Source organism: Sander vitreus, chromosome 14 (genome assembly GCF_031162955.1).
Source record: "Sander vitreus isolate 19-12246 chromosome 14, sanVit1, whole genome shotgun sequence".
NCBI classification, from domain to species: Eukaryota; Metazoa; Chordata; class Actinopteri; order Perciformes; family Percidae; genus Sander; species Sander vitreus.
Genome location: NC_135868.1, coordinates 10,740,367 through 10,766,519, shown reverse-complemented (window position 1 = coordinate 10,766,519; position 26,153 = coordinate 10,740,367). Strand labels below are relative to the sequence as shown.

The window sequence follows — 26,153 nt, the reverse complement described above, 5'->3', positions numbered from 1 at the left end:
CTTGGAAATGGGTGAGACCTGATTGGGGTGGTGGTTGTGCTAGCGGGAGGAGTAGGGCGATTTCACACAAGATTTGTCAAAGGATGGGTGGTGACGAAAGGGAGGTAAAGCAGGCCTCTTGATTTTTTTTGATTTTTTTATATTGAATTTACCAGACAAACAGAGACACAGAAAGAAGTGTGACCGTAGGGGCTGCAAAAATAAAGACAAGGCAAGGGAAAGAGACAGTATTCACACATCTGTATCATGCATTTGAAATATGTTTTCTGGCAGTATTTGTTTTTCACATCTGCATGAACAGCCAAAGGGGCTATCGCAAACTGCTTTTTCATGAATTCTGCCAAACTGACAACGGCACTTCTTAACCACGTAAACCTGCTATGTACCCAGCAGGAGGCAACATAAATCGGAGTGAGTTTCCTTCGTATGTTTGCTTATTCTTTTGTTTCTGTCTGTGGCTTCTTTCTCAGGTGTGTTTGCACTTCTCCAAGCCTATGCCTTCCTGCAGTACCTGAAGGACAGGCTGACCAGACAGGAGTTCCAGACACTTTTCTTCCTTGGAGTCTCTCTTGCTGCTGGCGTGGTCTTCCTCACTGTGATCTATCTCACATACACAGGTCTGTATGTCTGCTCACATGATTTCACAGTTTATATAGTTGTAAACCATCTCATTTACTGTGTTTTTGTCCAATTGATTAGTTTGTAAACGGAATATTACTCTGTGCATAATAATCAATTAGGTAAATTATCAAGCAAACATTTTTAGGTTTCAGCTTCTTAATTTGAAGTACTTTTCACCGTTTTGTGTCATTGTAAATGTCTTGAAGGTTTTAGGAATCCGACAGAACAAAAATGGGAAATGTATGAGGCGCGGTTATGTAGTAAAGTTGGTGACGATCAGCAGTGCAGTGTTACTGTGGCAGACCATCTACCAATAAGGATGTGTCAGTGTGTCGAAGCCAAGCTACTGCCAACCAAAAACTACATTTAGTATGTCCTGGATTCATTTCCTGGTGCAGTCTTGTGTATCAGTGTCAAGATCACTTATCATTATATAATATAACTTTCTAATTATAGTTTTATACTCCAATGGTAATGTGTTGGGTATGGTAATGTATGGGTAAATGTTTAGCCCCTTCTGTTTGTCTGTTTATTAGCACAGTATGTAAGAAATTACCAAGTATTTGGCTGAGATTTGGTCTTTTGTGCAATGATCAGTTGACAAACCTTTTTGATGATGATCCAGGCATCTGGGATTTCAGACATTTTAGATTTTGTTTTCTTTATTGAGCCAGAAGTTACAGTATGTTCATACAAAATCCCACGATGGTCTGACCTCCAGGCCTCACCAGTGGGCTGCTAATTAGCGTTTGGTTTGTCAGAAAATTAAACCTGGAGGGCAAATGATAAACAAAAATAAACTGATATGGTCGCTGCAACTTTGCAAGTTGGAGAACTGTTTAGCGTTTGTGGAGGATTGTGCTCTACCGAAGGCCTTTTTGTGGAATTTTGCATTTTTGACCCACTTGATTGAACCCTGATGTGCACAGCCAGCTGGTTAAACTTTGTCCTTGTTAATGTTTTTTTCCACATTATTTTCAGCTCTTCCTGCGTTTGTGGCCACAAGGTTTCAGACCTTTTTAAAAAGGTTTCCTCCTTGCTATTTATTGCATTTATTTGTCTACTGCTGAAGTGTTCAGATTTAATATCTATCTTATTTGAAACTGGCTTTGCTTCCTGGTATAGTTTACTGTGTAAGAAAAGAGCTTACTTATCCCCTTAGTCTGCATACGCACACCTTTTCTACAGTGTGTAATGAGCCTTAATAAAGCATGTGTTTTTTTTGTTGGTTTTTTTTACCCGACAACAGATTATTTACTTGCCTTAACCAACAATCTGGCATTCTGTTACTCCAGATTATGTTTATAACACTGCAGTCAGGCCTTTTGCCCAGTGTAAAGAGATGGTGGCATTACATCTGCAGTAATATTGGCATCTTTAGATTGGTTGCCCGCCTGCTGAAGTCTCGTGAGGATCCAGACTTCAACCGCATGTCTGGTAAACATTTTCTCTGTCATGCCATCTGAATTGAGCAGTGTGGGAGTCAGTGACTGTTTGGTGATATGCCAGTTTTTTTGTGAAACCGCGCATGTCCATCTCTAGTCTGTCAGACTTTTTCATCTCATAAGAATCTCTGCAACAGAGTAGCTGGGTAGGTTTCCTCAGTATCTTGAACACTGAGCCAAGTATTGATCGGTTAAATCAGTGTCATCCTTTAAATCACCTCTCAAAATAACTTCATCTCACTTTTACTGCTTTTTCATATTCTTTTCTTGCCTGCTTTGGGTCTGTGCTTTGTGACATCTTACTTTGAAAGTACTCTTCTTTTCTTTTACCAAGGTAGTGGTAATTATTTCATAATTATTATTAAGTGCATTAGCCGCAATCTCTTTTAAAGTGCATCAAAGGACAGGATACAACTACAGTACATGTTGGTGCAAATGTCACAACATTGGTAATATGGGGTTTAGGCTTTTGTTTGTGTTGTCTACGCACACGTGATTGTGTGTGAGCGGTTTTGAGAGCCCCTAGGCAACAGTTCAGAGCTGAAATCTATTCCACATCAAAGCATAACCAACATAAGACATTTATATGCATGCATACAATGCACTGTACAGTCTAATTTGCAGCTTAAATGGTTTCAGTTACATTTATAAACAAGTCAATTCCAGTAATTAAGTACCATCAATAGAATACATTTTCTGTTCTGAGGTTTTTCTTGGTTTTAAACCACAGTTGACAGAAAAGTGTGCTTTATATAGTTTAGTTGCTGGGCTACATATGAATGTTATTGAAGGCACTGAAAACCTATTTTCTCCATTACTATACAGGGCCAGATTAAGATTTTCTGTGTAAATTAGAACCGTTTTGGTTATTCAACATCAGATTTCATTGTTTTTATTTGACTCTGTCTTCTTCTCACTGGTTTAAAGTAGGTGGCCCAAACGGCGTTCAGCAACATTTTATTCAAAAAGGTTTTTTGCCTGTGGTGCCAGCATTGTCAGCATTGTCAAAGCCACACCACACAGTCCTGATTAAAACCAATAGTTTTTTTTACTGTGTTAAAGTGCCCTGTGGAGTTTTTTAGTAAACAAACAAAAGTTATATTTATATTAAGCCTTTCATCAAAATACACGGTGTATCCTTGAGGCAGTGTACTCTAGATTGGTCTTGTCTTAAAGGTGCCCTGCCACACGAAACCGTTTTACTTGTATTTTTTGAAAATGTTGGGTCCATATGCGTTTGTGTTATGTCTTGAATGTGAAAATTAACTGCTACCTCCTCTGTCAGCTCTAGCCACTAAAAAAAAACTAAACTGTGCATTTAAGTGCCATATTACATTGACATTTTCTGAAATGACAACCTCACACTAAGGCATACATTAAACATACATAAACCTTAAGTTGTGCAACTTAACTTTCAGAACTACAAGTTTCATCCTGAGACTGATCTGTATATAGGCCTATATGTAAATATATGTATATGTAAATAATAATCTATTATTATTTATTTTAATTTATATATTTGATTACAATGCTACACAGCTCTGTTACACTTATGCTAGTAGATCGTTGATCAGCTGTTTCTCCGAAGGGATAGTCAACAAGTCGGCTCTTTAGATCAAATTGTGGTCACCACAACGTATTTTCTTGTCTTTGTTTTTGCTAGTTGTTGTGTTTGGTGTAGTTTCATTGTCCATACAACTCCGTGATTTACTTTAGTCGGGTCCGCTTCGTGGAATGGATAAGAGAGGTTTTCTGTTGAGATGCTGAAGCATTGACGTCGTGCTATTATTGTGGTAAGCTAGTTCGGTTTTTCAGTAGACACACTGTAGAGAGTTCTCGTTTTAATTACGTTTGAACTGATTCCAAACTTTGGACACTTTGTCGATTTCTCCAGCCTGTCTCTTCTAGCCCCTCACTATTTACGCTCTGGCATGTGTCGCCAGCAGACTGAGCAGCATCTGGTGTGCGACAATAATAATGATCCGTGTGGAAACACCGTCCGTCAGCAATACAACGTTGGTAACATTGATTTAACAAAGCTTCGAGGCAAATCATTTTGCATCGAGGATTTCTTGTAATCGAATTATTCGAGGAATCGTTTCAGCCCTGGTTAGGGTTAGGTGCCTTGAAGTCAACGGTTAGCTTCGAACAAGTAGATCTGCATTCCCACCTTATACAGTATATTTCAGTTTTGTTTTACACAGTGAACATTGAAACTATACATTGTATTATCCTGGGGCTACCTTTGCTACTTGTAGACATTTTTCTATGCCTTTGGGTCAAATAGTGTAAGCCATTTTATTTATTCAAAGCTGCACAGTCAGCTTGTTTGCTTTTATAAATAAGGATATTTGGTTGTAGCAAAGGACACTCTAACGAAAGTATTTTAATACATTTCCCTGTGACTTAACAACCGTTATTTCATATTACATAAACATAATTCCACAAACTTCCTGGCTACACGCCTACCAGCTGTCCTTGTATTCCAAGGCTGAAAAGGAAAGTATAAAAATACAAATTGTAGTACGTTATATATTTCTGGATTGATTTGTCTTTTCTTTCCCTAGGATACATAGCTCCGTGGAGTGGCCGTTTCTACTCTCTCTGGGACACCGGGTAAGCTCTGCTGACCTTCACACTCTCACTGTCGATGGAACACTCGTTCAATCGAGTGTGTGTTTTCTAAGACTGCTATAAACCCCCCTGCACCATCCCAGAGGGGAAAACGGTACAGCACAGGCTCTGTGTTAAACTATTGTCTTACTTCCAAACAGCACCAGGCACCCTGTGCTCTCCAAATGCACTGCAACGCGTTTGATATTTCAGCACACCCAATCAATTCTCTTCCCCCCGTTTGCTGACTAAAGCAGTATGGGATAATTTTTTCCCCCTCTGGAGGCTAATACTAATTCCTTAATGTGCTGTGTGTTTTCTCATTTCCCAGCTGTAATCACAAAACACAGAAATATTTAAAATCGTATAGAAACTGCTGTGTAAAAGTAATAATGAATAACGAGGGAACACACAGATCAGAAAAACTAACAGCAAAAAGAGAACATTACTCATCGTCAGTGCTAAATTTGTTCATATTTTACTGTACGCATGCCGGGGAGGTTTTTTCCCCCTCATCATTCTGGAGTTAATCAGGAAGATCTATTGTATAATTTGTCTCAACACTCCCAATGCGCTCAACCTAACATGAATTCCATCCTGTCTCTCTCCCTCTTTCTGTCCTCCTCCCATCACCCTCCCTCCCCCTTTCCTCAGCTATGCTAAGATCCACATCCCCATCATAGCGTCGGTGTCGGAGCACCAGCCGACGACGTGGGTTTCCTTCTTCTTTGACCTCCACATCTTGGTCTGCACGTTCCCAGCAGGCCTCTGGTTCTGTATCAAGAACATCAATGATGAACGAGTGTTTGGTAGGAACATTTTATTTAAATAACCGTGTCAGGGATGGCAATGTCAGTCATCCGTCCTTCACTTAAGTCCAGATTGAAATGTCTCAACATCTATTGGATTGTTGGCCATTAAATGTGGTACAGACATTCATGTTCCCCTCAGAAAGAATTATAATAACTTTGGTGATCCTCTGACTTTTCCTCTAGCTTTATCATTAGGTCAAAAAAATTCATTTGTCCATTTCTTTTTGGACATTTTGATGCTAATCAGCAAATGTTAACATGGTAATGGGGAACATGATAGATATTAAACCTGCTTAACTTAAAATGAAAGGGAAAGATAGCATTGTCATTGTTAATGTGTTGCATTCTGACGTTGAGCCTTTAGTTCAAAGTACCAACACTGTGCTTCCTGAAACATAATATAAATAGTTTATCATAAGTCAAATAAACCTTAAAACTAGTGCTGCACGATAGGACAATATCTTATTGCGAATATTTTTGAATGATATTGCAATTACAATATAATTTACAATATTGGAGGTAATGATCATTTTTGAATTATTTTCATTTAAAACTATATTAAAATGATCATGGTGTGATTGCTGCGAGGATCCATACCAAAGATTTTTTTCCTATAACACTATGTATGCCAGGACATCTGCAGCACTACAATACTTAATTCAGAATGGTATTTTGACACATTATTTGCCTTTAACAAAGGCCCCCCTGCAATATTGGATATAAAATTGCAATTAATTGTTCAGCCCTACTTAAAACAAAGTGTAGTGATAAGAAGACTTGTCCCTGAATCTGTATGAATGCCTCCTTACGATACATCCTCATCAGTACAGTATCTCCTTTGTCTCCAATATTGTGATGCACGCTCAGCTTTCCTTCTGCCTGAAAGAAAAGCATTGAGGGGGACAAGTCAAACAAAACTTTTGTTTACAAAGTAAGACAGCCAAGATCAAGGACAGAGAACCTTTGAGCGCTAGAAACGGTCCTTCAGCAGCCCCTTTCTCCCTCAGACCTAATCAGCCAATTACAGCTATTGATTAGCCATGCACCTGTTGAGCAGGGTCGGCACTTTTCAAGGACGGGAAGCAGCCGGCGCTCTCTCCACTCGGGGTTTGAGCTCTGCAGCGCCAACATAACTGATTATGCTGCGTTACAACTCAATTTCTCCTTTTCCTGTCTTTATCTCCTTCTCACTCTGCCTCATTTCCTCTGTCCTTCACATTCGCACTCTTTCTCCTTGTCTGACCTTTTGTCTACTTTGTTCTCCCTCTCTCCCCACACCCCACCTCTCCCACTCACCACCTGCTTTTTCTATTCCCTTCCAGTGGCCCTGTATGCCATCAGCGCAGTCTATTTTGCTGGCGTGATGGTGCGTCTGATGCTGACACTGACTCCAGTGGTGTGCATGCTATCGGCGGTGGCGTTCTCCAGTGTCTTTGAGCATTACATGGGAGACGACACGAAGAGAGAGAAACCGCCCGCCGAAGACAGCAGCGACGAGGACGACAAGAGGAATTCTGGGAATCTTTATGACAAGGTCAAGGCAGGACAGAATGATTGCTTGTCGAAATTTGCATCAAAAAAAGAAAAGACTAAACGGTCACCGAGATATTTTGCTCAGTTGACTTTACACACCTCTTGCAGTTTGAATTTTTCATTTGCGTGTTTGTCAGCTTCCCTCACTCCCCACCAGTTTGGGTAAACTGTGATTCAGCTGCAACTGTTTAATGCTGTTGCCATAGTTTTATCTGTCTCACTCAGTTAAATGTGGATCTGACTGCCCTCACTGTTGAGCAAATGCAAACTGTGGCTATCGCATCATTTCACGTGCTACCAACGCGTATCCAGTTATGTGAAGTGTTGCTCACGTAACATTTTAGTCACAGTTTGTGTCACAATTTTGTCGAATTGACAAATGCTTAAAAAAGTTCAGTAAGATCAAGATCTGCTTTACAAGACTTACCTGAGAACAAATTACATATATATCACATCACCACAAGACTAATTCAAACAGTCACACACATTATTAAAGATACCAGCAAGTACAACTTTACAGTCCTTCTGTTTAGTCGGACTATCTCACTTTTTGGCAGAATTTAAATGTTATGTCTTTTTATCTACATCTAGCCTCACTCATTTTTAGCCACAGTTTGGGCAAGGCAACTTTATTTGTATAGCACATTTCAGCAACAGGGCAATTCAAAGTTCTTTACATAAAACATTAAAGAGCAGTTAAAAACAATAAAAAATTCAAAACCGATTAAAATACGAGAATACAAGTTACAGTACAGTATAAGAAATTAACAATTATTTAAAGAGAGGCAGCATCAAAAAAGGTCTTCAGCCTTGATTTGAGTTTGTTCCAGATATGTGGAGCATAAAAACTGAACGCTGCTTCCCCCTGTTAAGTTCTGACTCTGGGGACAGCAAGCAGACCTGTCCCAGACGACCTGAGAGGTCTGGGTGGATCATAGTGCAGCAGAAGATCAGAAATGTATTTTGGATTTATAAACCAGCAAAAGTATTTTGAAATCAATTCTTTGAGGGACAGGGACTGCAAAATGAGTCAGAGCAAGTCATTTGAGGTGCTGGTAAAGACAAATGTTCACATTATACAGATTTCCTTCCTCTCCAGAGTTTTTATAGCCTCAACAATTCTCTGCTGCTAGTGTGAAATGATATTAACTCATCACAAGGGCCATCTCACAATCCTTAGTGATGCATTACGCATTACAGAAAAATTGAGGATGCTGTGAGATACGTGTTCTATTAGTTCATTAAATAATACATTCCACTCAATAATTCATCTCCCTGGACTGTTGCAGACATTTCCAGTCCCTCATAATAGTATTTGTCTCCCCCTGCAGGCTGGTAAGGTGCGCAAACATGTGTCAGAGCAGGAGAAGGCAGAGGAGGGTTTGGGTCCAAACATCAAGTCCATTGTCACCATGCTCATGTTGATGCTGCTGATGATGTTCGCCGTCCACTGCACCTGGGTGACCAGCAACGCCTACTCCAGTCCCAGTGTGGTGCTCGCCTCGTACAACCACGACGGGTACGAATAACACATACACACCTGTTGTAATGTCTAAATGGATGTTAAATAACCGCGAGGAGCCAGGCCTTGAGTAATGGTTCATAATGCAGGAATGGTTTGCTCAACCTTGCATGCAAATGAGCACATGTATGTGTGAGTATGCACAAACACAGTGCAGCAGGATAGAGGGAGCACATGTATATTTCATAAGGTTTGCGGAAATATTAAAATGTGCACCTATAGGCTTTAATATGATTGTTTAACTTATTGTTTCTAGGTCACACATCTGTGGACCATTTCTGAATTTACAAAAAGCTGATATAATATTCTCTCTGAGATTCTTTACAGGCATAATTATTCTCTTTATGCATTAGGGAGGACATATTGAAGGCCAAGACTAAATGGTATATGCAAGTCCTCATACATATATTAATGGTACCACAGCAGTTCTCAGACAATGGTTTTGGCTGTGCCACTGGGAGCAGCATAGCTGTCGCTCTGCTCTTTTCTCTCTCTCAACACCCACACACTCGCAGATAAATGCAAACGCACACACACACACACACACACTATGATTACCATACCTACGGTTAATTGGTTGCCTGGCTTTATGTCTGCTCCCCGAGGTAAATTTAGGACATGAGCATTATTGTAAGGTGTTTTTTAACCCTCAGTTTATTATGCATGGATGGTTTATTTTCAGCTGTTGCCCTTCTGATTCAAAGTCTTAACTGAAATATTAATAACCTCCGCAGCCATATGCCTGTCAATGCTGTTACCTGACAACCTTATTTTCCTTGTTAGGACGCGTAACATCCTGGATGACTTCAGGGAGGCCTACTACTGGCTGAGACAGAATACGGACGAGCATGCACGCGTCATGTCCTGGTGGGACTACGGTTACCAGATAGCCGGCATGGCCAACAGGACCACGCTAGTAGATAATAACACATGGAACAACAGTCATATAGCACTGGTGAGCCTTCTGTCTGCTTTTCTCATTTCTGATTTATTCTGTCTTTGTTAGCTTGCTGTTCTCATTCATACACATACAGAGAAACAAAAGATTTCTTCTAGCAGCCACTGGACAAATAGTGAGCGCTTGAGTGAATTATTTATGTAGTATAAAACCGCTCCTTCCAACTAGCCAGATTATCTTGTTTGCTTAAACTTTTCCCATTGTATTTACACTGCAGGGGATTTCAGTTAATTGCTGTCAGATTCTGTGGGTTTGATTTGTGTTTTTTCTCTCTGTACTGCCAAATGTTAGAGGAAAGTTTTTTTCTTTTAGTTAAGTCTGTTAAAGCCCTCTAGCTTTCTTCTCTCTTCCTTTCTACTTGCAGCCTGTTGTCTCCTCAGCATCTATCCACAGGACATGTAATTACAGAGGATACAAGATGGATTTAATAAAAAAATGTGTGCCATTGAAGCATTGTCTTGCTGAACAGAGGAAACTCCAATTAAAGTACTACTTTTCATTATTCAACGCTGTTCTTAGGTGGGGAAAGCCATGTCGTCCAACGAGAGCGCAGCCTACAAAATCATGAGGTCGCTGGATGTGGACTACGTGCTGATTATCTTCGGAGGTGTAATCGGCTACTCAGGAGACGATATAAACAAGTTCCTGTGGATGGTGAGGATAGCAGAGGGAGAGCACCCCAAGGACATCAGGGTGAGTGTGACACCTGCCTGTCACTGCAGCTGTTCTCCTGGTAATCTTTTAGCAAGCACTTACACAGTGAAATCAATGTTTCCTCTTCACACTCTCACTCTTTATACTGATGCTTAAGGACAGACTCTGTTAGAACATTCATGGCATGTAATCTGTGACTTTGAGGCGCATCCTGAACAGCAACCTTTTGTTATCGCAAGAAAATATCACATTCAGTTCTTTCAAGTTTTAGCATACAGTTAAAAAAAAAGAAAAAAACGTATTTAGTAGGTTTACATGCACTCAAGGAACCAGAATATGCAGGTATGCACATATTTACATGCTGGTTACCACAAACCTGCGTGTATATATATTTAGACTTTCAGAGGTTACTTTGTTTGTTTCAGTTTTAGCTGGACTCCAGCATTGTTTTGAATACGAGAATCATCTTTCCTAGCATTCCGCTACTCTGCTGTCACAGCATAACTTTCTGTTCTACTAAATGACCTAGCCATCATTTTCTGGACCTTATCCTCCCAAACCTTCATCCTTGTCTTCTTTAGGAGAGTGACTACTTCACCCCTCAGGGAGAGTTTAGAGTGGACAAAGCTGGTTCACCAACTCTGCTCAACTGCCTCATGTACAAGATGTCCTATTACCGATTTGGTGAAATGCAGGTGAGTAGAGATTTTCTGGCCAACAGCCAAAACCAAGTAACAACGACACTCTGCAGGTCTTTGATGATTTTCTTCCTTTCCAGGTGAGGTCAGGGCTAGCGAGAAACTCTGAATATAAAGAGATTTGGTGGGGCTTATGATCCACTTCGTAGGTATAAATAATGAGTTCCACCTCTGTGCAAAGAAACAAGCAGTTGCCATTGACGAAGAAGTAAAAAGTACTGCTACTATTTTTATGCAGCTTTACCAGAGAATAACGAGCTTCTGCCACTAAAGGTGTAAAGCTTCTTGCTACTGTATCTTAAAAGCAGAGCTAGCTGACAGACAGGCAGAAGAGGATTTAAGGAGAGCTCCTGAGGTTGGGAGAGGGGGGGTGTTTTTTGGGGGGGAGGAGGATGGAGGAGTAAAATGAAGGATTGGCCGAATCTTTCAAATGTGCCGTGGCCACTTCTGGCACGTAGGAGAGGAGAGATGAGAGGGATACTTCTTGCCAGGTGCTTACATCCCTGCTGTAGATGCAGCCGCCGTGTGTGGACAGACAGCCAAAGCTTTGTGTGGCTTACAGCGCTGTTTTAGGGTAAAGAGATGGAGAGACTGAGGCACAGGAGGAGATGGAGGACAGAAGGGAGTGAGCCCGGCGAGGGAAGAAAGAGTAGGGGAGGGAAGATGACGTTTACAGAAACGGGATGTGACAAGGGGGAACGGAGGACTTTAGGAAAAAGACAATAAGCGGATAGTTGAGGATGCAGTTCGTAGCAGTGAATGGAGATTAAAGGATAACACTGACAATGCCTAATACAGTACCGAATAAAAAGTATGTAATGAATAGAACCAAACTGTGGACTTCATATCTCCCAAAAAACCCAACTCATTTATCTCTTTTTCTTGACGTTTAAATGAGAAGTTGAATAGTCCTCATACATACACAGTGAGAGACTAAGCTATTGTGACTAATAATAATTTAATATTTCACAGTCTGTGTCCTCTGAAGCAGCCTGAAGGCATAAACGAGATGCCAAGGTGTTCTGTAGATGGGAACGTGGAGCCCAAAGGGAGAGTGAGAGTGGAGACTGAAAAAAGAAAAAATACAGAGACCGAGGGCAGGTAGAGAGTAACTTTGAGAATAGAGGTGACGAGGGTAAATCAAATGTGAAAAGGACACAGTGAGGGCTTTATAAGTTGAATAATGGGAACGAGGTTGTGAGTGGTTCATACAAAGTTTCTTGTAATAGCTGCCAAAGGGCTATCAAACCTTTTGTTTTTCTTTTATTATTGTTTGTCCTTGTCTTTATCTGTTGAGTGCAGAGTTTGAATTAGTAAAACTGCAGTGGGCTGAATGAAACTATAATTATGACACTCAAATATCAAGCTGGTTAGCCTAGCTTAGCATAAATACTGGAAACGAGGGGAAAGAAGCTGGCCTAGGTTCTGTCCAAAGGTAAAGCTCGCTAATTAACACGTCTTGTTTCTTTATTAAAACTGTAAAAAGTGTAAAAATGAAAAAATGTGCAAGACTGTTTTTGACTTTGTTACTTTTAGACAGAGCCAGGTTAGCCGTTTCCCCATTTCCAGTCTTTATGTAATGCTAAGCTAACCGCCTGCCTTCATATCCAACCTACAGATATAGTGGTGTCAATCCTCATGAATAAACTATTTCTTTAAACCAAAAAAACTATTTGGCATGCAACATTTTATCAAAGACATGCAGCTAGCTGCTAGCTAATGACACCTTTATCCATCTCCCAGCTGGACTTCCGGACCCCTCCTGGCTTCGACCGAACACGCAACGCCGAGATCGGCAACAAGGATATCAAGTTCCAGCACCTGGAGGAGGCGTTCACCTCGGAGCACTGGCTGGTGAGGATCTACAAGGTGAAGAACCTGGACAACCGAGAGCCGCTGGACCACAAGCTTCGCAGTGTAGTGCCCAAGCAGAAGTACACCTCGAAAAAGGTAGGAGGAGACTTCCTGTTTTATTGTTTTAAATACAAGATTCATTTTTGCCTTCCACTTTTAGAAAGATTAATTTATGTTTATGGTGAACTTGATGCGTTTTGTAGATGGGGGGTGTAGAGTACCCGATTTTTTATTTTAATTATTTTGGTCTCAAGAACAGAATGACTGACTGTTTTCTTATGTTATAATAAACACTGTAGGCTGTGGCCAGCAAAGCAAGGTGACTACATATCATTTACTCACTCAAATAAGAGGAATTATTTTAAGTTACTCTGTAATGAATATAAATATATAATGAACATCTCTCATTACGCATAAACCAGACTATATGCTCCAATTTAAGAATTTAAGACCAGTATTGTGCAGATTATGTAGTATATTTAAGAAGAGTAGCTCTCATATTTAGTCATCATATTTTGATGGGTAACAAGTGATATGCCAGTCATTTAAATCCAATTGTATACCGTAGATTCTGGATAAATATTTTAGTTTGAGAATAGGTAATTTGACTTTATTATTTAATTTTTTTTCTCTGTCCCTCTAACCAGACTGCCAAGAGAAAGCGCGGACACATCAAGAACAAGCTTGCCCTGAGGAAAGGCAAGAAACTTCAAAAAAAATAATGGTGACAAAGAACTCTTCTAGGAAAACAAACAACTGCGAAGAAACCTCCAACAACCAATGAAGAAGAACACAGGGGCCATTTATCTGGCACTTGGTCTCAAGCGCTTCTCATTAGAGCGCCCCCATGTGTTGAGGAAATGTCATCTGGCTAGCTCCAGAACTGTTGTCCGTTTTATCCTGAGGATCTTTGTCTTGCTTATTTTTCTCCTGTTCGTTTTTTCTTTTTTTCTCTTTTTTTTCTTTCTTCCCTTTTCTTTTTCCGTTGTTTCCTGACGTTTTAATTTGTACTTGAATGTGTGGCGAGGCATAGGGCTGCTCTGCTTGGTTTGGCGTCGATTAATTTTTGTGGTACGTTTAATTAACTGCTTATCAGTGCGGGATCGGGGGGTGTGAGGAGGTGAGGGGGGAAAACGAGAGACTAGGAACATTTGCACCAAAGACACATCGACATTGCTCCATGGCACATGTGAACTCATTACTGATAGTGAGGAAGCGCAGGAGTGAAAGCTTGAGGACTTGTTCCTGACACGTGTACAGAGGAAGGTATGCGGTATGGAGGAACCTCACCGTCTAGGCACAGCCCACCTGTAATATTAACCTTTTTATCATCATCCTCTCCTTTGTCTGCTTGGCTCCCTGACTTTCTTTTTCAACAAATTCTTTAGGAAAAAAAAAATAATTGGCCTAATATGTAAATACGTTGTGTAAAGAATAAGTCTTAAAGGATGATAATATATTGGATTATTGTGGTGATTTTTAAATATGCAGTCAGTTTTTCCTCTTAATTTCTTTATGTGATTGTTTTGTTAATTTTTTTTTGTATGACAGCAAAAAGAACAGTGAATGCAATAATTCTTGTACAGAGGGGCTTGAGATTTTGTTGGATGAATGAATGTGAATTTTTACAATGTTCCCCCACACCCCTCTTTTTTCATGAATTGCATAGATTGTACATTTCTGCTGCTAGGGTTTTAAAGACGGAAGCAAGCAACTCTGTTTAAAAAGTAGTGATAATAAATTAGGTCTCCCTTCCTGCAGGGGGAGCTCTCTAGTTTTTGTGCAAAGCCTAGTGCCTCATCGCTGGTCACCATCGCCTCCATAAGTTGTGATTGTCTACTCTGTTAACTTTTTGTTTAGCTCATGTATCAATGCGGCGGTTTGGGTGCTTCAACCAGACTGAGGCATTGGAAACTGGAAATGTTAAAGATGTCTGGAAATGGACTGATGGACTGTGAAGGGGGTAGTTAGTACACGGGCACTGAGACTAGAAAAGACAACTGAGGTCAGGAAAGGTAGAAACATCCATCACTGTCTGTGACTACGGTGGACTAAGAAACACCTTTATGGTACTTTAGAGCTGTGTCCTTATTCCTAAAATGGTATTGAGTGTGTAGCTTATTCACACCGTGGAATTGTAGCTGCCAGTTAAAGGCTTATTTCAGCACTTTTGGTCCATAAGTGGACTTGCGACGGACAGATTTAAAAAGCAGCAAAGGCGATAAACCTAACTTTTGGTCCACGGTAGGAGTCAAGCTCCAAATACGCTGAATCCTGCATTTCCTATGATGCACCCCAATAGCGTCTTAAAATTAGGTCTGGTAAATGCCCATGTCTTGTAAAAAATCTTAGTGTGTAAAATTGGTGGAGTGGCCCTTTAATTCTGTCACTCGACTAATCATTTCAACTCTAGTAAGCATACTAGATTTGATGCATACTTACTCCCATGAAAAAAAACTCAGAAGAATACTGTAGTTGGTGTATAATAGTAGTACTGCGAACCATTATTTTTGTTATTGATTAATCGGTTATTCTGATCTTCATTAATCGTTTGGTTCAGAAAATGGAGAGAGGGAAAAAAACTCAGTCCAAGCTGAAATATTAGCTGAGATTTAGTTTAATATAGAAGACGAAGGAAACCAAATATTCACATTTGCAAAGATACAACTAGTGAATTTTTGGCATTTCTGCTTTAAAAAAAAAATGCAAAAATCAAATATTACATAGTTGATTATTATCTTTCGCTTGACTTATTGATTAGACTGTTTCAGCTCTAGTATATAGGATACAGTTGGGACATGGCTCTAATGAACCGTACGTTACCTTTGGCCTCTTATTCTATGGGCACTGCACTGTTCTTTGTGCGTCTGGGTTCTCCGGATGTTGTAAACACTGAAGGTGTTTCTGTATGTGCACGCTTTAGTAACTTTTTCATTTTTTATCAAATAAGTGACACATCAAACGACTAACATACCGCTGTACTTGTTTTGTCACATCTCACAAAAAAGTGACTTTTATTAATATCGCCTGTTTCTTTTTTCTTTTCTTTTCTAAAATATTGTCTGAATCGCTTTATTTTTTTCTTTGATCTTCCCTGAAACTTGTGTGTCCATTTCAGACCTTCTTCAACACAATGCCACATTGTTGATTAGTCACACAAACGCCTAAAACTGAGTTACGTCCTTGATGTATTATTTGTCAAGATAGGAGAGAGTTCAGACCAAGCCTTAATGTGATGTACAGTTTGTTGCCCTCTTATGTTTCATTTTGTGTCAATTAGGATCGGCAGAACGGTTCCTTCCCCTACTAAGTTGACTTGTTTCTTAGTAGCTCAGTGCCGTCTGTCCTTAACACCATTTTCGTTTGATGAAATCCCTCCCTCACCTTCAAAGTTTACATTTTTACATCATTGTTCTGTTCAGCCATCTTTAAATATACACTTTAATGAAAACATTTGTGTAAGTTGTTGTTATTGACGGGTTTATGAATGAAGTCATTTGAACCAAAGCATTATTCAGAATTCTTAATGTACAATACAGTCAGTATTCTTGCTGTGCAGATCTGGTTTATCAACCCAGGTGAACACAAAGCCAACCACTTGATGGCAGCATTAGCCTTTGGATGAAGACATTTGCTTGCAATATAGTTTAACACTGGTGAGGATAGTTAGTGATGGGTTTGATTGTATGGTCACGAAGTAGAATCCCTTAGTATGTGGGTAAGCTTTCTTTCTTTTTTTTGATTTTTTTGGGCTTTTTCGCCTTTAACTTTTTGACAGGACAGATAGGTGAGAAGGGGGGGGGGGGGACATGCAGGAAATCGTCACAGGTCGGATTCAAACCCTGGACCTCTGCGTCGAGGCACAAACCTCTTAGTACATGTGCGCCTGCTCTACCCACTGAGCCATCCCAGCCACAGCTTTCCTTTTTGATGCCCTTATGAGTTAAATGCATTAAAGCAGGCAGTAAAATGTCGACTATTTTGGAGAAACTGCATCTTTACCAAGTCTTCCAAATGTATATCAACAGTCTCACATGGGGTTGTTATGCTCATTTCATCTCAGAAAACTAAATTGTTGGATTAATGAAAAAACGAAAAGTAGTACCTTACATCCTTAAAAGGCAAGTCGTGTTAAATTTGGCATGAGGGTGGCAACATAAGCACGGCCATATTGTTACTAAAATAATAGTTTATCCTTCATAGTGGCCATCTCAAACTCCAGGTTGTCAAGCTCAGCTCTTTGTCAGATGTGGCACAACTTTCATCGGTCTAAGCTGTTCCTGCTCATCATTAAGCTGTATGTAGGCTCAGCTGTTCCTGCTATGTGCTAATTTTAGCACACCTACTATACAGATGGCAGTTAACTCTTCAGACTGCCATTTTCTGACTAGTTAGTGAGTCTCATTGAGCATGTTAATATTGGCTATTCATGTTCTGTTTAGCTAGCATGTTGGCCTGCTGATGTTATCATGCTAAAGGTAAACATGTAATAATGCTATCAATAGCATATTATGTTAGCATTCAGCTGAGTTTGACTGGGATTTTGTCATTCGTTTTAAAGGTGTGTTATGACTTCTTGGAAATGGGTGGTGTTTGAATAAAGGTAGGGGACCACCAAAGTTATTCCAGTTCATCCTCCGGTTGCTGTGTATATTTGTACTAAATTTATGGCAAACTATCTAGTTGTTAGGATTAAATATTCCACTTTGAAGCCATGCCACTTTAAAGGCTAAAAAGAGTGAGTCCATGATTGCCATGGCACATTTATTAGAACAAAATGACCTCAAACAAGCTCCTGCTTTGACCTATGTTATTACAAATGAGATGTTCCATACGGCCTCTGCTGGTGGAGTGAATGAGGAGTAGCAGTTTACAGTTCATGATTCACATGAATGCAGGACAATATAACATGTACATTCAGGATACCATGATGAGACAATGTTTAATTAAAAAAGGTAGAATGTCTTTATTCATGGGAAATCCCTCCTTTAACCACAATCACACTCTACATCAGTGAATCTGGATCTTTTTGGATATAAAAAGAAAATCCGCTTCACGTAAGGCGAGTGTCATTAACAGTATTTCTAAATGGTTGCAGGTTCTATACTGTCAAGAAAATGTCATGTACTGTCATGACATAAGCTACAAATAGGCATCTGGTAAATTCACCTGACTTTAATATACTATTTGAAAATGTAACAACTGAAAGAGAAAGCAGTGAGAAGTTTATGTAAAAAAAGACCTGTAAAAAAACTGAATACCATGGAGTGGATATACTGTTAATTGCTCTTATTTCATTTCTGCTTTACCTTATTTAGAAAAACCATTGAGTTAAAATTGACCACTAAGTTACACTGTAGTATGACCCGATACATTTATTTTCTTATCCAATAGGCTGCCAGTTCCCAGTGAGTGTTATTCTGCTAGATTATCCTCTCATCTTCACAGAGGCAACCTTCCAGTGAACCCCAGATGTGGGAACATGGTTGTGTGTTTCTGCAAGCAGCCTCATCCATATTCATCACCACGGGCAACCTAAGAAGAAGTATTAACTTCGGGAGGCATGAGCTGCCTAATTACACAAGTGCCATTTTAGGGGCACAGATGCAAAAAAGATTCGAGGACCCAGGAGCCTTTTATCACAAACAAACCAGTGTTTTCTTTTTTTAGGAAGAAGGGACTAATGGCTGGAATAGCTTAATAAGAGAGGTAGTAATGGAAAGCGTCTGTTATGCAGTGGCGTCTTGCTCAACGGGTGAAATAATTTAAATGGAGCGACATGTAAATGGCACACAAAGCATGTGTTACAGTACACAATGGAAAAGTAGCGTAATATAAAAATGTGACCAGATACATTCATAGTGCAGACAAAACAATCAGAACCTTTACTTTCTAGTAGCTCACTCTAATGTTCTAAATGATAATATATACTAACACATAATCTAATGTAGTACATTTGTTTAACTTTTGACTTATATCATTTTAAATCTGGTTACGTGCTCTTATTTCCCGTAAAGCTCTTGGGGACCACCATGATTGGTAAAAGCCATTTATATAAAATATTAAATTTATTTTTAGGGTAAAAGCGCCTTATATAAACAACTCAGTTACAGCTACAGTATTATGTGTTACAGGGAACTTGTATTGATTCATTCTAACGCTGCATTACAAACTAAAAGCTTGAAACCAAACAATGTTTGAGAAAACATTAAGCAAATACAAATTAGAACACCAGTGGCAAACTTCATTACTGTGTGTGTGCAAAAAGGCCTTGGCAAGGTGAAAAATAGAAATACTCTACTTTGAATAGTAATACTATTAACTGTATATAAAAATGTACTTTTGTCCCAAGAGCTCCAGCCACCATGTTGGTTATAACAGTGGAGGTCGCTTTGGCACCTTGCTTGTTTCCTGTTTGTCTCCATAGCGTCACTCTGTGAGTCTAGTAGCTCAGGTCTGGAGGATTCTGCTTCCTTCGCTTGACTTCCTGACTTCTGACCTCAGTGTGGAGAGGAAGGATCTCCGTTATTGTCCATCAGAAGAGTACTAATCTGCTGTCAGGTCGGCTTCCACAGTGGGCTGTTGTAAATCCAACCGTCTCCCTGCGCATGTAAGGACAATTAAAAAATATTTTCTTGGTATAATTAGGGTGAATCAACCTTTAAGAATGACCACAGTATTTTAGTTGGTAGCTGTGTCCTAAATCACTACCTCCCACACTACTCCCTCACTGTAGAGCAGTAATCTAAAAAATGTGAGCACAAGAAAATTTAAGAAAACACAACCTCATACAGAAATGCGCTTTAAGTGGCACTACACGACAACAGAAACTGTTTCCAGGGGACACTAAGAAGTGATGCCATCGGCCGAAATTTACCTAGCTTTAGCCATTTACTTATTATTAGCATGCCAATTCAAATATCATTCAAATATTCAACCTGACGAAAATACACACGCTAATGTAATGATAGATGTCTGTATCTTTTATAGTTCCTTTCAGGACCCTTAGTAGGGGATAAGCAAGTTAAACTCCTGAAAATGAAACCCATTACATTGCTTAATTTGTTTAACAGTTAAACAATTACAGTTAAACAGTAAGTATCTGCTGCCCGTTCTTTTGTTACAGGAAGGGTCGGTATACGTTTTGAAATATTCATGCCATCATACTGCAACTTATTTTAACTTGTTTTAAACAATTGATGTCAATTAAACAACTGCTCACCACTGACAGATAACTTCATAAGCCAAAAACCATGGCAACAACAACAACCGTGTCCCAGCCGTGTGCATCACTTTTTAGAGTCCCCTGGAAACAGTTGTGTTGTGTGCTACTTGCAGCGCATTTCTGTATTTGGTTGTTATCTTAATTTGCCATCAGGGCCGCCTTAATTGTTGGCAGAAAGACGTGTACAGGCCATGGACACAACTTTGTTTTGGTCCACTGTGGCAATTTTGGGGGCCCTACATAGAACATACATTTTAAATTTACACTTAGAATTTAGTTGGAAGACATGGACATAAAGTGGCGAACAGCAACAATAGTGCACTACATAGTAAATAGGAAGTGAATTCGGACACAGCCTGGCTAACAAAAAAAATGTAAGGGCAGTTTGAAGATAATGCTCCTGAATCTCCATGCCACCCTGCTGCCCAGCCTTATATCACAGTGTTGCTCCAAGAAGTTTATCTTCCTTCACTTTACCTCTTTAGTGAAGTATTTGGGTGTCCAGGGTTTGTTATCAGCTGTTCTCTTCCTTTCTTCCCCTCTCTGTCGCTCTTCCAGCCGGTGTTTGTGTTCTGTGGCCTCGTCAATGTTCCCTTCCTTTAGCGACTTGGTGACATGTTGCCATAACCTCCTACAAGCAGGTAAAACACACAACAATTACATTTATAAGCCATTAATGTCTCCCATACCTAGCACTATCCTAATGTAGCTATTTCATTATTTAAAATGACATTAAGTTGGCGGTAATGAGTTTTTAACCTGGATTCTGTCCTCCCCTGTTTCTCCACAGGCCGCAGCTTCTTCCTGGTGACTGGAAGTTTTGCCGTGTCGATCACTTTGGTTTCCCCACTGCTGTAGGTGAACTCCAGCGTGCCGTTCCACTCACCCTGGGCTTTGCACACAATGGTGTTGGTCGGGTTGTGTTTGACCTCCGCCGTCACTCTGATTCAGCCAAACGGAGAGATGTTGTTAGGAATCTTTCTTGTCTGCCTGTTACCTTTTATACCTGCATTCTGGGCACATTTATTTTACATTTCAAAAGAAAAATACTTATGAACTTAAAGCAACATTAAAGCACTTTTTCCGCTACGGTCCCCCTACAGGTTGGAAGCGGAATTGTCCATTACCGCTGTTGTAATGTCTCATTCGAACTACAGATCCGCTACCCGACATTACGACAGTGGTAATGGACAATTCCGCTTCCAACCTGTAGGGGGACCGAAGCGGGAAAAGTGCTTTAGTGTTGCTTTAACATCACTCATCACGTTACTATGTGACTAATGTAAAATTTTCTTTATGTGAATATGATCCCTGATTTTAGAAATAAAGCATGTTTTTATAATACTAGTATGTATACTACTAAAGGTTTTTTACAAAAAAGTTAGGAAGGAAGTGTAATTGTTGCCTAGAGTAGCCTACGTCATAAAAAAATGCCATAAAACTGTCATACCATAGCAAGCACTGACTGTACCAAATTTGGTCCAGTTTATTGCAAAATCTGTTGGAATTCTTTATGGTACAAGTCAGGAAGTGTGCCACTGTGCAGATAATATGTACAGTAAATGGTTAAAGGACAATTCCGACGCAAAATGAACCTAGGGGTTAATAACATATGTGTACAGAATCAACCTTCTCTGGGATATGTTTTCATGCCAATCGAATGTGTCTGTAGCTTGAAACAAGCTAGCACAAACCGGTGATTAGCTTGTAATGCTAGCTTTCGGGGCAGAGGGTAAATCACTATTTTATACCACTAACAAAGGTCAAAATAGCACCACACTTCAACGGTAGCATAATGAGGGTCCATACATGTAAACCGAAGCATTGAGAACTTTGTAAGTGTACAGACAGTTTATTAAAAAGATATGAGATGGCACCCGCATGTAAAACATGAACGCTACTGTCTTTATAATCTATATTTTTAATAATTCTGTACACTTACAAAATTCTCAATGCTTCGGTTTACATGTAGGGACCCTCATTATGCTACCGTTGAAGAGTGGTGCTATTTTGAGCCTTATAGCGATTTACCCTCTGCCCCAAAAGCTAGCATTACAAGCTAATCACTGGCTTGTTTCAAGCTACAGGTCACATTCGATTAGCATGAAACCATATCCCAGAGAACGGTCGACTCTGTACACATATGTTATTAGCCCCTAGGTTCATTTTGCGCCGGAATTGTCTTTTAAGAGAATATTTGTGACTGTTTATGTTATAGTACCGGTATGTGTATGTTTCCGATATAATTTATTATAATAAAATCCCTGAAAATATTTTCTGTGTTCTATACTATAATAAAGTTTTATTTTTAAAGAATCAAGTAACAGAAACAATCACCATGAGATGCAGCAGGTGACACATCCCTAATACTGTAATAATGTAGTAATTGTAGGAAAGAAAAACAAGTATGAAGACTTTTAAATGGATTTTTAACTTGCAAAACTTCTGAAAAATCAAATGGCATGAAAAGTCATAGTCATAGAATGTAATAAGAAATTCATACAAAAGTCAGTATAGTATGCCATAAAAGGTCATGGTATAGTATGTCACAAAAACTCATTGTATTTTATAAAATGTCATAAAAAGTCATAATATAGTATGTAATCAAAATGTCATAAAAAGTCATAGTATAGTATGTCATAAAAGGTCATAGCATAATATGCCATAAATAGTCAGTATAGTATATCGAAAAAAGTCATAAATACGCATAGTATAGGATATCAAAAAAGTAATAAAGAGGCATAGTATAGTATGTCAAAACGTCTAAGTCTATAGTATGTATAAAGTCATAGCATTGTATGTTGAATCGTAAATAAGCATAGTATAAAATATCAAAAAAAGTCATAAAAAGGCATGTATAGTATGTCGAAAAGTCTTAAAGTCATAGTATAGTAGGTTGAAAAAAGTCATAAAAAAGTCTTAGTATAGTGTGTCGAGGTGAAGTGATGTCATATAGTATGTAAAAAAAAAAAAATAGTTTTGTCTGCCGAAAGAAGTCATAAAAAAGTCATACTATAGTGTGTCGAAGTGAAGTCATATAGACTGTGAAAAAAGTCATAAATTCGTAATGTGTGTCGAAAATAATTGATAAAAAAGTCATACTTTATAGTGTGTCGAAGTAAAGTCATAGTATAGAATGTCGGAAAAAAAAGTCAGTATAATATGTCCAAAAAAAGTCAAAAAAGTATGTCGAAAAGAAGTCATAAAACAATCATAGCATAGTATGTTGAAAAAAGTCATAGTATAGTATGTCAACAAAAAGTCAAAAAAATTCATAGTATAGTATTTCGAAATAGTCTTAACAAAGTCATAGTAAAGTATATCGAAAAGAAGTCATAAAAAATCTTGGAATTGTTTGTCGAAAAAAGTCATAAAAAGGTCATAGTATAAAAAGTCATAGTATGTTATGTTGGAAAAAAAGTCATAGTATTGTAGTCAAAAAAAGGCAAAAAAAAGTAATTGTATTGTAAGTCAAAAAAGGGATAAAAACGTCACAGTATAGTACGTCAAAAAAGTCATGGTATGTTGATTAGTTGAACCCTCAACCTCCAATCTTCACTTCATCTGCAGCAGATTATCTCATGAGCTATTTATGAAGCAGCACTGTTTCAGCATTCTATTTATTGTTTACATTACTGAAGACAAAAAAATAAAAAATAAAGTCTTAGTATAGTATGTCGAAAAAAAAGTCATAGTATAGTATGTCGAAAAACGTCATAAAAAATCATAGTTTAGTATGTCGAAAAAAAGTCATAGTATAGTATGTCGAAAAAAGTCAAAGACTAGTATGTCAAAAAGAATCATGAAAAAGTGATAGTATAGTATGTAATAAAAAGTCATAGTATAGTATGTCGAAAAAATTATAAAAGCATAGGATAGTCATAAAAGAATCTTAAAAAGTCATAGTATAGTATGTCGAAAAAAGTCATAGTATAGTATGTCGAAAAAAAAGTCAAAAAAGTCATGCTATAGTATGTCAAAAAGTCATAAGTCATAGTATGTGAAAAAAGTCATAGCATAGTATGTTGAAAAAAAGTCATAAAAAAGTCATAGTATAGAAATATCGAAAAAAAGTCATAAAAACTCAGTAGTAGTATAGTATGTCGGAAAAAAAGTCACATTATAGTATGTCAAAAAAAGTCAAAGCGTAGTATGTCAAAAATAATCATGTAAATGTCATAGTATAGTATGTCATAAAAAGTCATAGTATAGTATGTCAAAAAAAGTCATTAAAAAGTCATAGTATAGTATGTTGAAAAAAAAGTCATAGTATAGTATGTCAAAAAAGTCATTAAAAAAGTCATAGTATAGTATGTCGAAAAAAAGTCATAGTATAGTATGTCAAAAAAGTCATAAAAAAGTCATAGTATAATATGTCGAAAAAAGTCATAAAAAAGTCATAGTATAGTATGTCGAAAGAAAAAAGTCATAGTATAGTATGTCGAAAAAAGTCATAGTATAGTATGTCAAAAAAAAGTCAAAGTCGTAGTATGTCAAAAAAGTCATAAAAAGTCATAGTATAGTATGTCGAAAAAAGTCATAAAAAAGTCATAGCATAGTATAGTATGTCGAAAAAAAAGTCATAAAAAGTCATAGTATAGTATGTCGAAAAAAAGTCATAAAAAAGTCATAGTATAGTATGTCAAAAAAGTCATAAAAAGTCATAGTATAATATGTCGAAAAAGTCATAAAAAGTCATAGTATAGTATGTCGAAAAAAAAGTCTTAGCCTAGTATGTTCGAAAAAAGTCACAGTATAGTATATGAAAAAAAGTCATGGTATGTTGAAGAGTTAAACCATCAACCGCCAATCTTCACAACATCTGCAGCAGGTTATCACACTGAGCTATTTATGAAGGCCAAAATACAATCTTTCAGCATTCTATTTATTGTTTAAATTACTGAAGGCAAAAAACATTTGAAAAAAAGTCATGGTATATTATGTAATTAAAAGTCTTAGTATAGTATGTCGAAAAAAGTCACAGTGTAGTATGTCAAGAAAGTCAAGACATGATGAAGAGTTGAACCCTCAACCTCCACTTAATCCGCAGCAGTTTATCTCACTCAGCTATTTGTGAAGCTCACAATACCTTGTTTTGGCATTCTATTTATTGTTTACATTACCGAAGACAAAAAAAGTAAAAGCGTAATATGCCGAAAAGAATCATGAAAATGTCATAGTATAGTATGTCGAAAAAAGTCATCAAAAAGTCATAGTATAGTATGTCGAAAAAAAAGTCATAGTATAGTATGTCAAAAAAAGTCATTAAAAAGTCATAGTATAGTATGTCGAAAAAAGTCATTAAAAAGTCACAGTATAGTATGTCGGAAAAAAAAGTCATAGTATAGTATGTCGAAAAAAAGTCATAAAAAGTCATAGTATAGTATGTCGAAAAAAGTCAAAAAAGTCATAGTATAGTATGTCTGAAAAAAAGTCATAGTATAGTATGTCAAAAAAAAGTCAAAGCTGTAGTATGTCAAAAAAAATAATGAAAAAAGTCATAGTATAGTATGTCAAAAAAGTCATAGTATAGTATGTCGAAAAAAGAATCATGAAAAAAGTCATAGTATAGTATGTCAAAAAAGTCATAAAAAAGTCATAGTATAGTATGTCGAAAAAAAGTCATTAAAAAAAGTCATAGTATAGTATGTCAAAAAATAATCATAAAAAAGTCATAGTATAGTATGTCGAAAAGAAGTCATAAAAAATCATAAAATTGTATGTTGAAAAAAGTAATTAAAAAGTCTTAGAATGGTATGTCGAAAAAAACTCATAGTATAGTATGTCGAAAAAATTAAAAGCGTAGGATGTCAAAAAGAATCTTAAAAAAGTCATAGTATATTATGTCGAAAAAAGTCATAAAAAAGTCATAGTATAATATGTCGAAAGAAGTCATAAAAAGTCATAGTATAGTATGTCGGAAAAAAAGTAAAAAAAGTCATAGTATAGTATGTCGGAAAAAAAAGTCATAGTATAGTATGTCGGAAAAAAAATCAAAAAAGTCATAGTATAGTATGTCGGAAAAAAAAGTCATAGTATAGTATGTCAAAAAAGTCACAGTATAGTATATGAAAGAAAAAAAAAGTCATGGTATATTGAAGAGTTGAACCATCAATCTCCACAACACCTGCAACAGGTTATCACACTGAGCTATTTATGAAGGACGAAAGACAATCTTTCAGCATTCTATTTATTGTTTAAATTACTGAAGGCAAAAA

At 37.9% G+C, this 26,153-nt stretch overlaps 2 protein-coding genes across 3 annotated transcripts in view; one reads left to right on the top strand and one right to left on the bottom strand.

Annotated features, from left to right (window-relative positions):
* stt3b (STT3 oligosaccharyltransferase complex catalytic subunit B) overlaps positions 1-16,161 on the top strand; it is a 77,927-nt gene extending 61,766 nt beyond the window's left edge. Inside the window, exons 7-16 of the mRNA XM_078266986.1 lie at positions 471-617; positions 4,634-4,682; positions 5,334-5,488; positions 6,814-7,025; positions 8,356-8,543; positions 9,330-9,501; positions 10,024-10,197; positions 10,740-10,853; positions 12,600-12,806; positions 13,358-16,161. Coding sequence (XP_078123112.1) covers positions 471-617; positions 4,634-4,682; positions 5,334-5,488; positions 6,814-7,025; positions 8,356-8,543; positions 9,330-9,501; positions 10,024-10,197; positions 10,740-10,853; positions 12,600-12,806; positions 13,358-13,432 — 1,493 coding nt within the window. The 3' untranslated portion in view covers positions 13,433-16,161. The remainder of the gene's footprint in view (positions 1-470; positions 618-4,633; positions 4,683-5,333; positions 5,489-6,813; positions 7,026-8,355; positions 8,544-9,329; positions 9,502-10,023; positions 10,198-10,739; positions 10,854-12,599; positions 12,807-13,357) is intronic.
* A 1,856-nt stretch (positions 16,162-18,017) lies between these two features.
* osbpl10a (oxysterol binding protein-like 10a) overlaps positions 18,018-26,153 on the bottom strand; it is an 81,706-nt gene continuing 73,570 nt past the window's right edge. For both annotated transcript variants that reach the window (XM_078267509.1, XM_078267508.1), the window contains 3 exons: positions 20,695-20,877; positions 20,413-20,566; positions 18,018-19,312 (listed from right to left, as the gene is read on the bottom strand). In XM_078267509.1, coding sequence (XP_078123635.1) covers positions 19,268-19,312; positions 20,413-20,566; positions 20,695-20,877 — 382 coding nt within the window. In that variant the 3' untranslated portion in view covers positions 18,018-19,267. The remainder of the gene's footprint in view (positions 19,313-20,412; positions 20,567-20,694; positions 20,878-26,153) is intronic.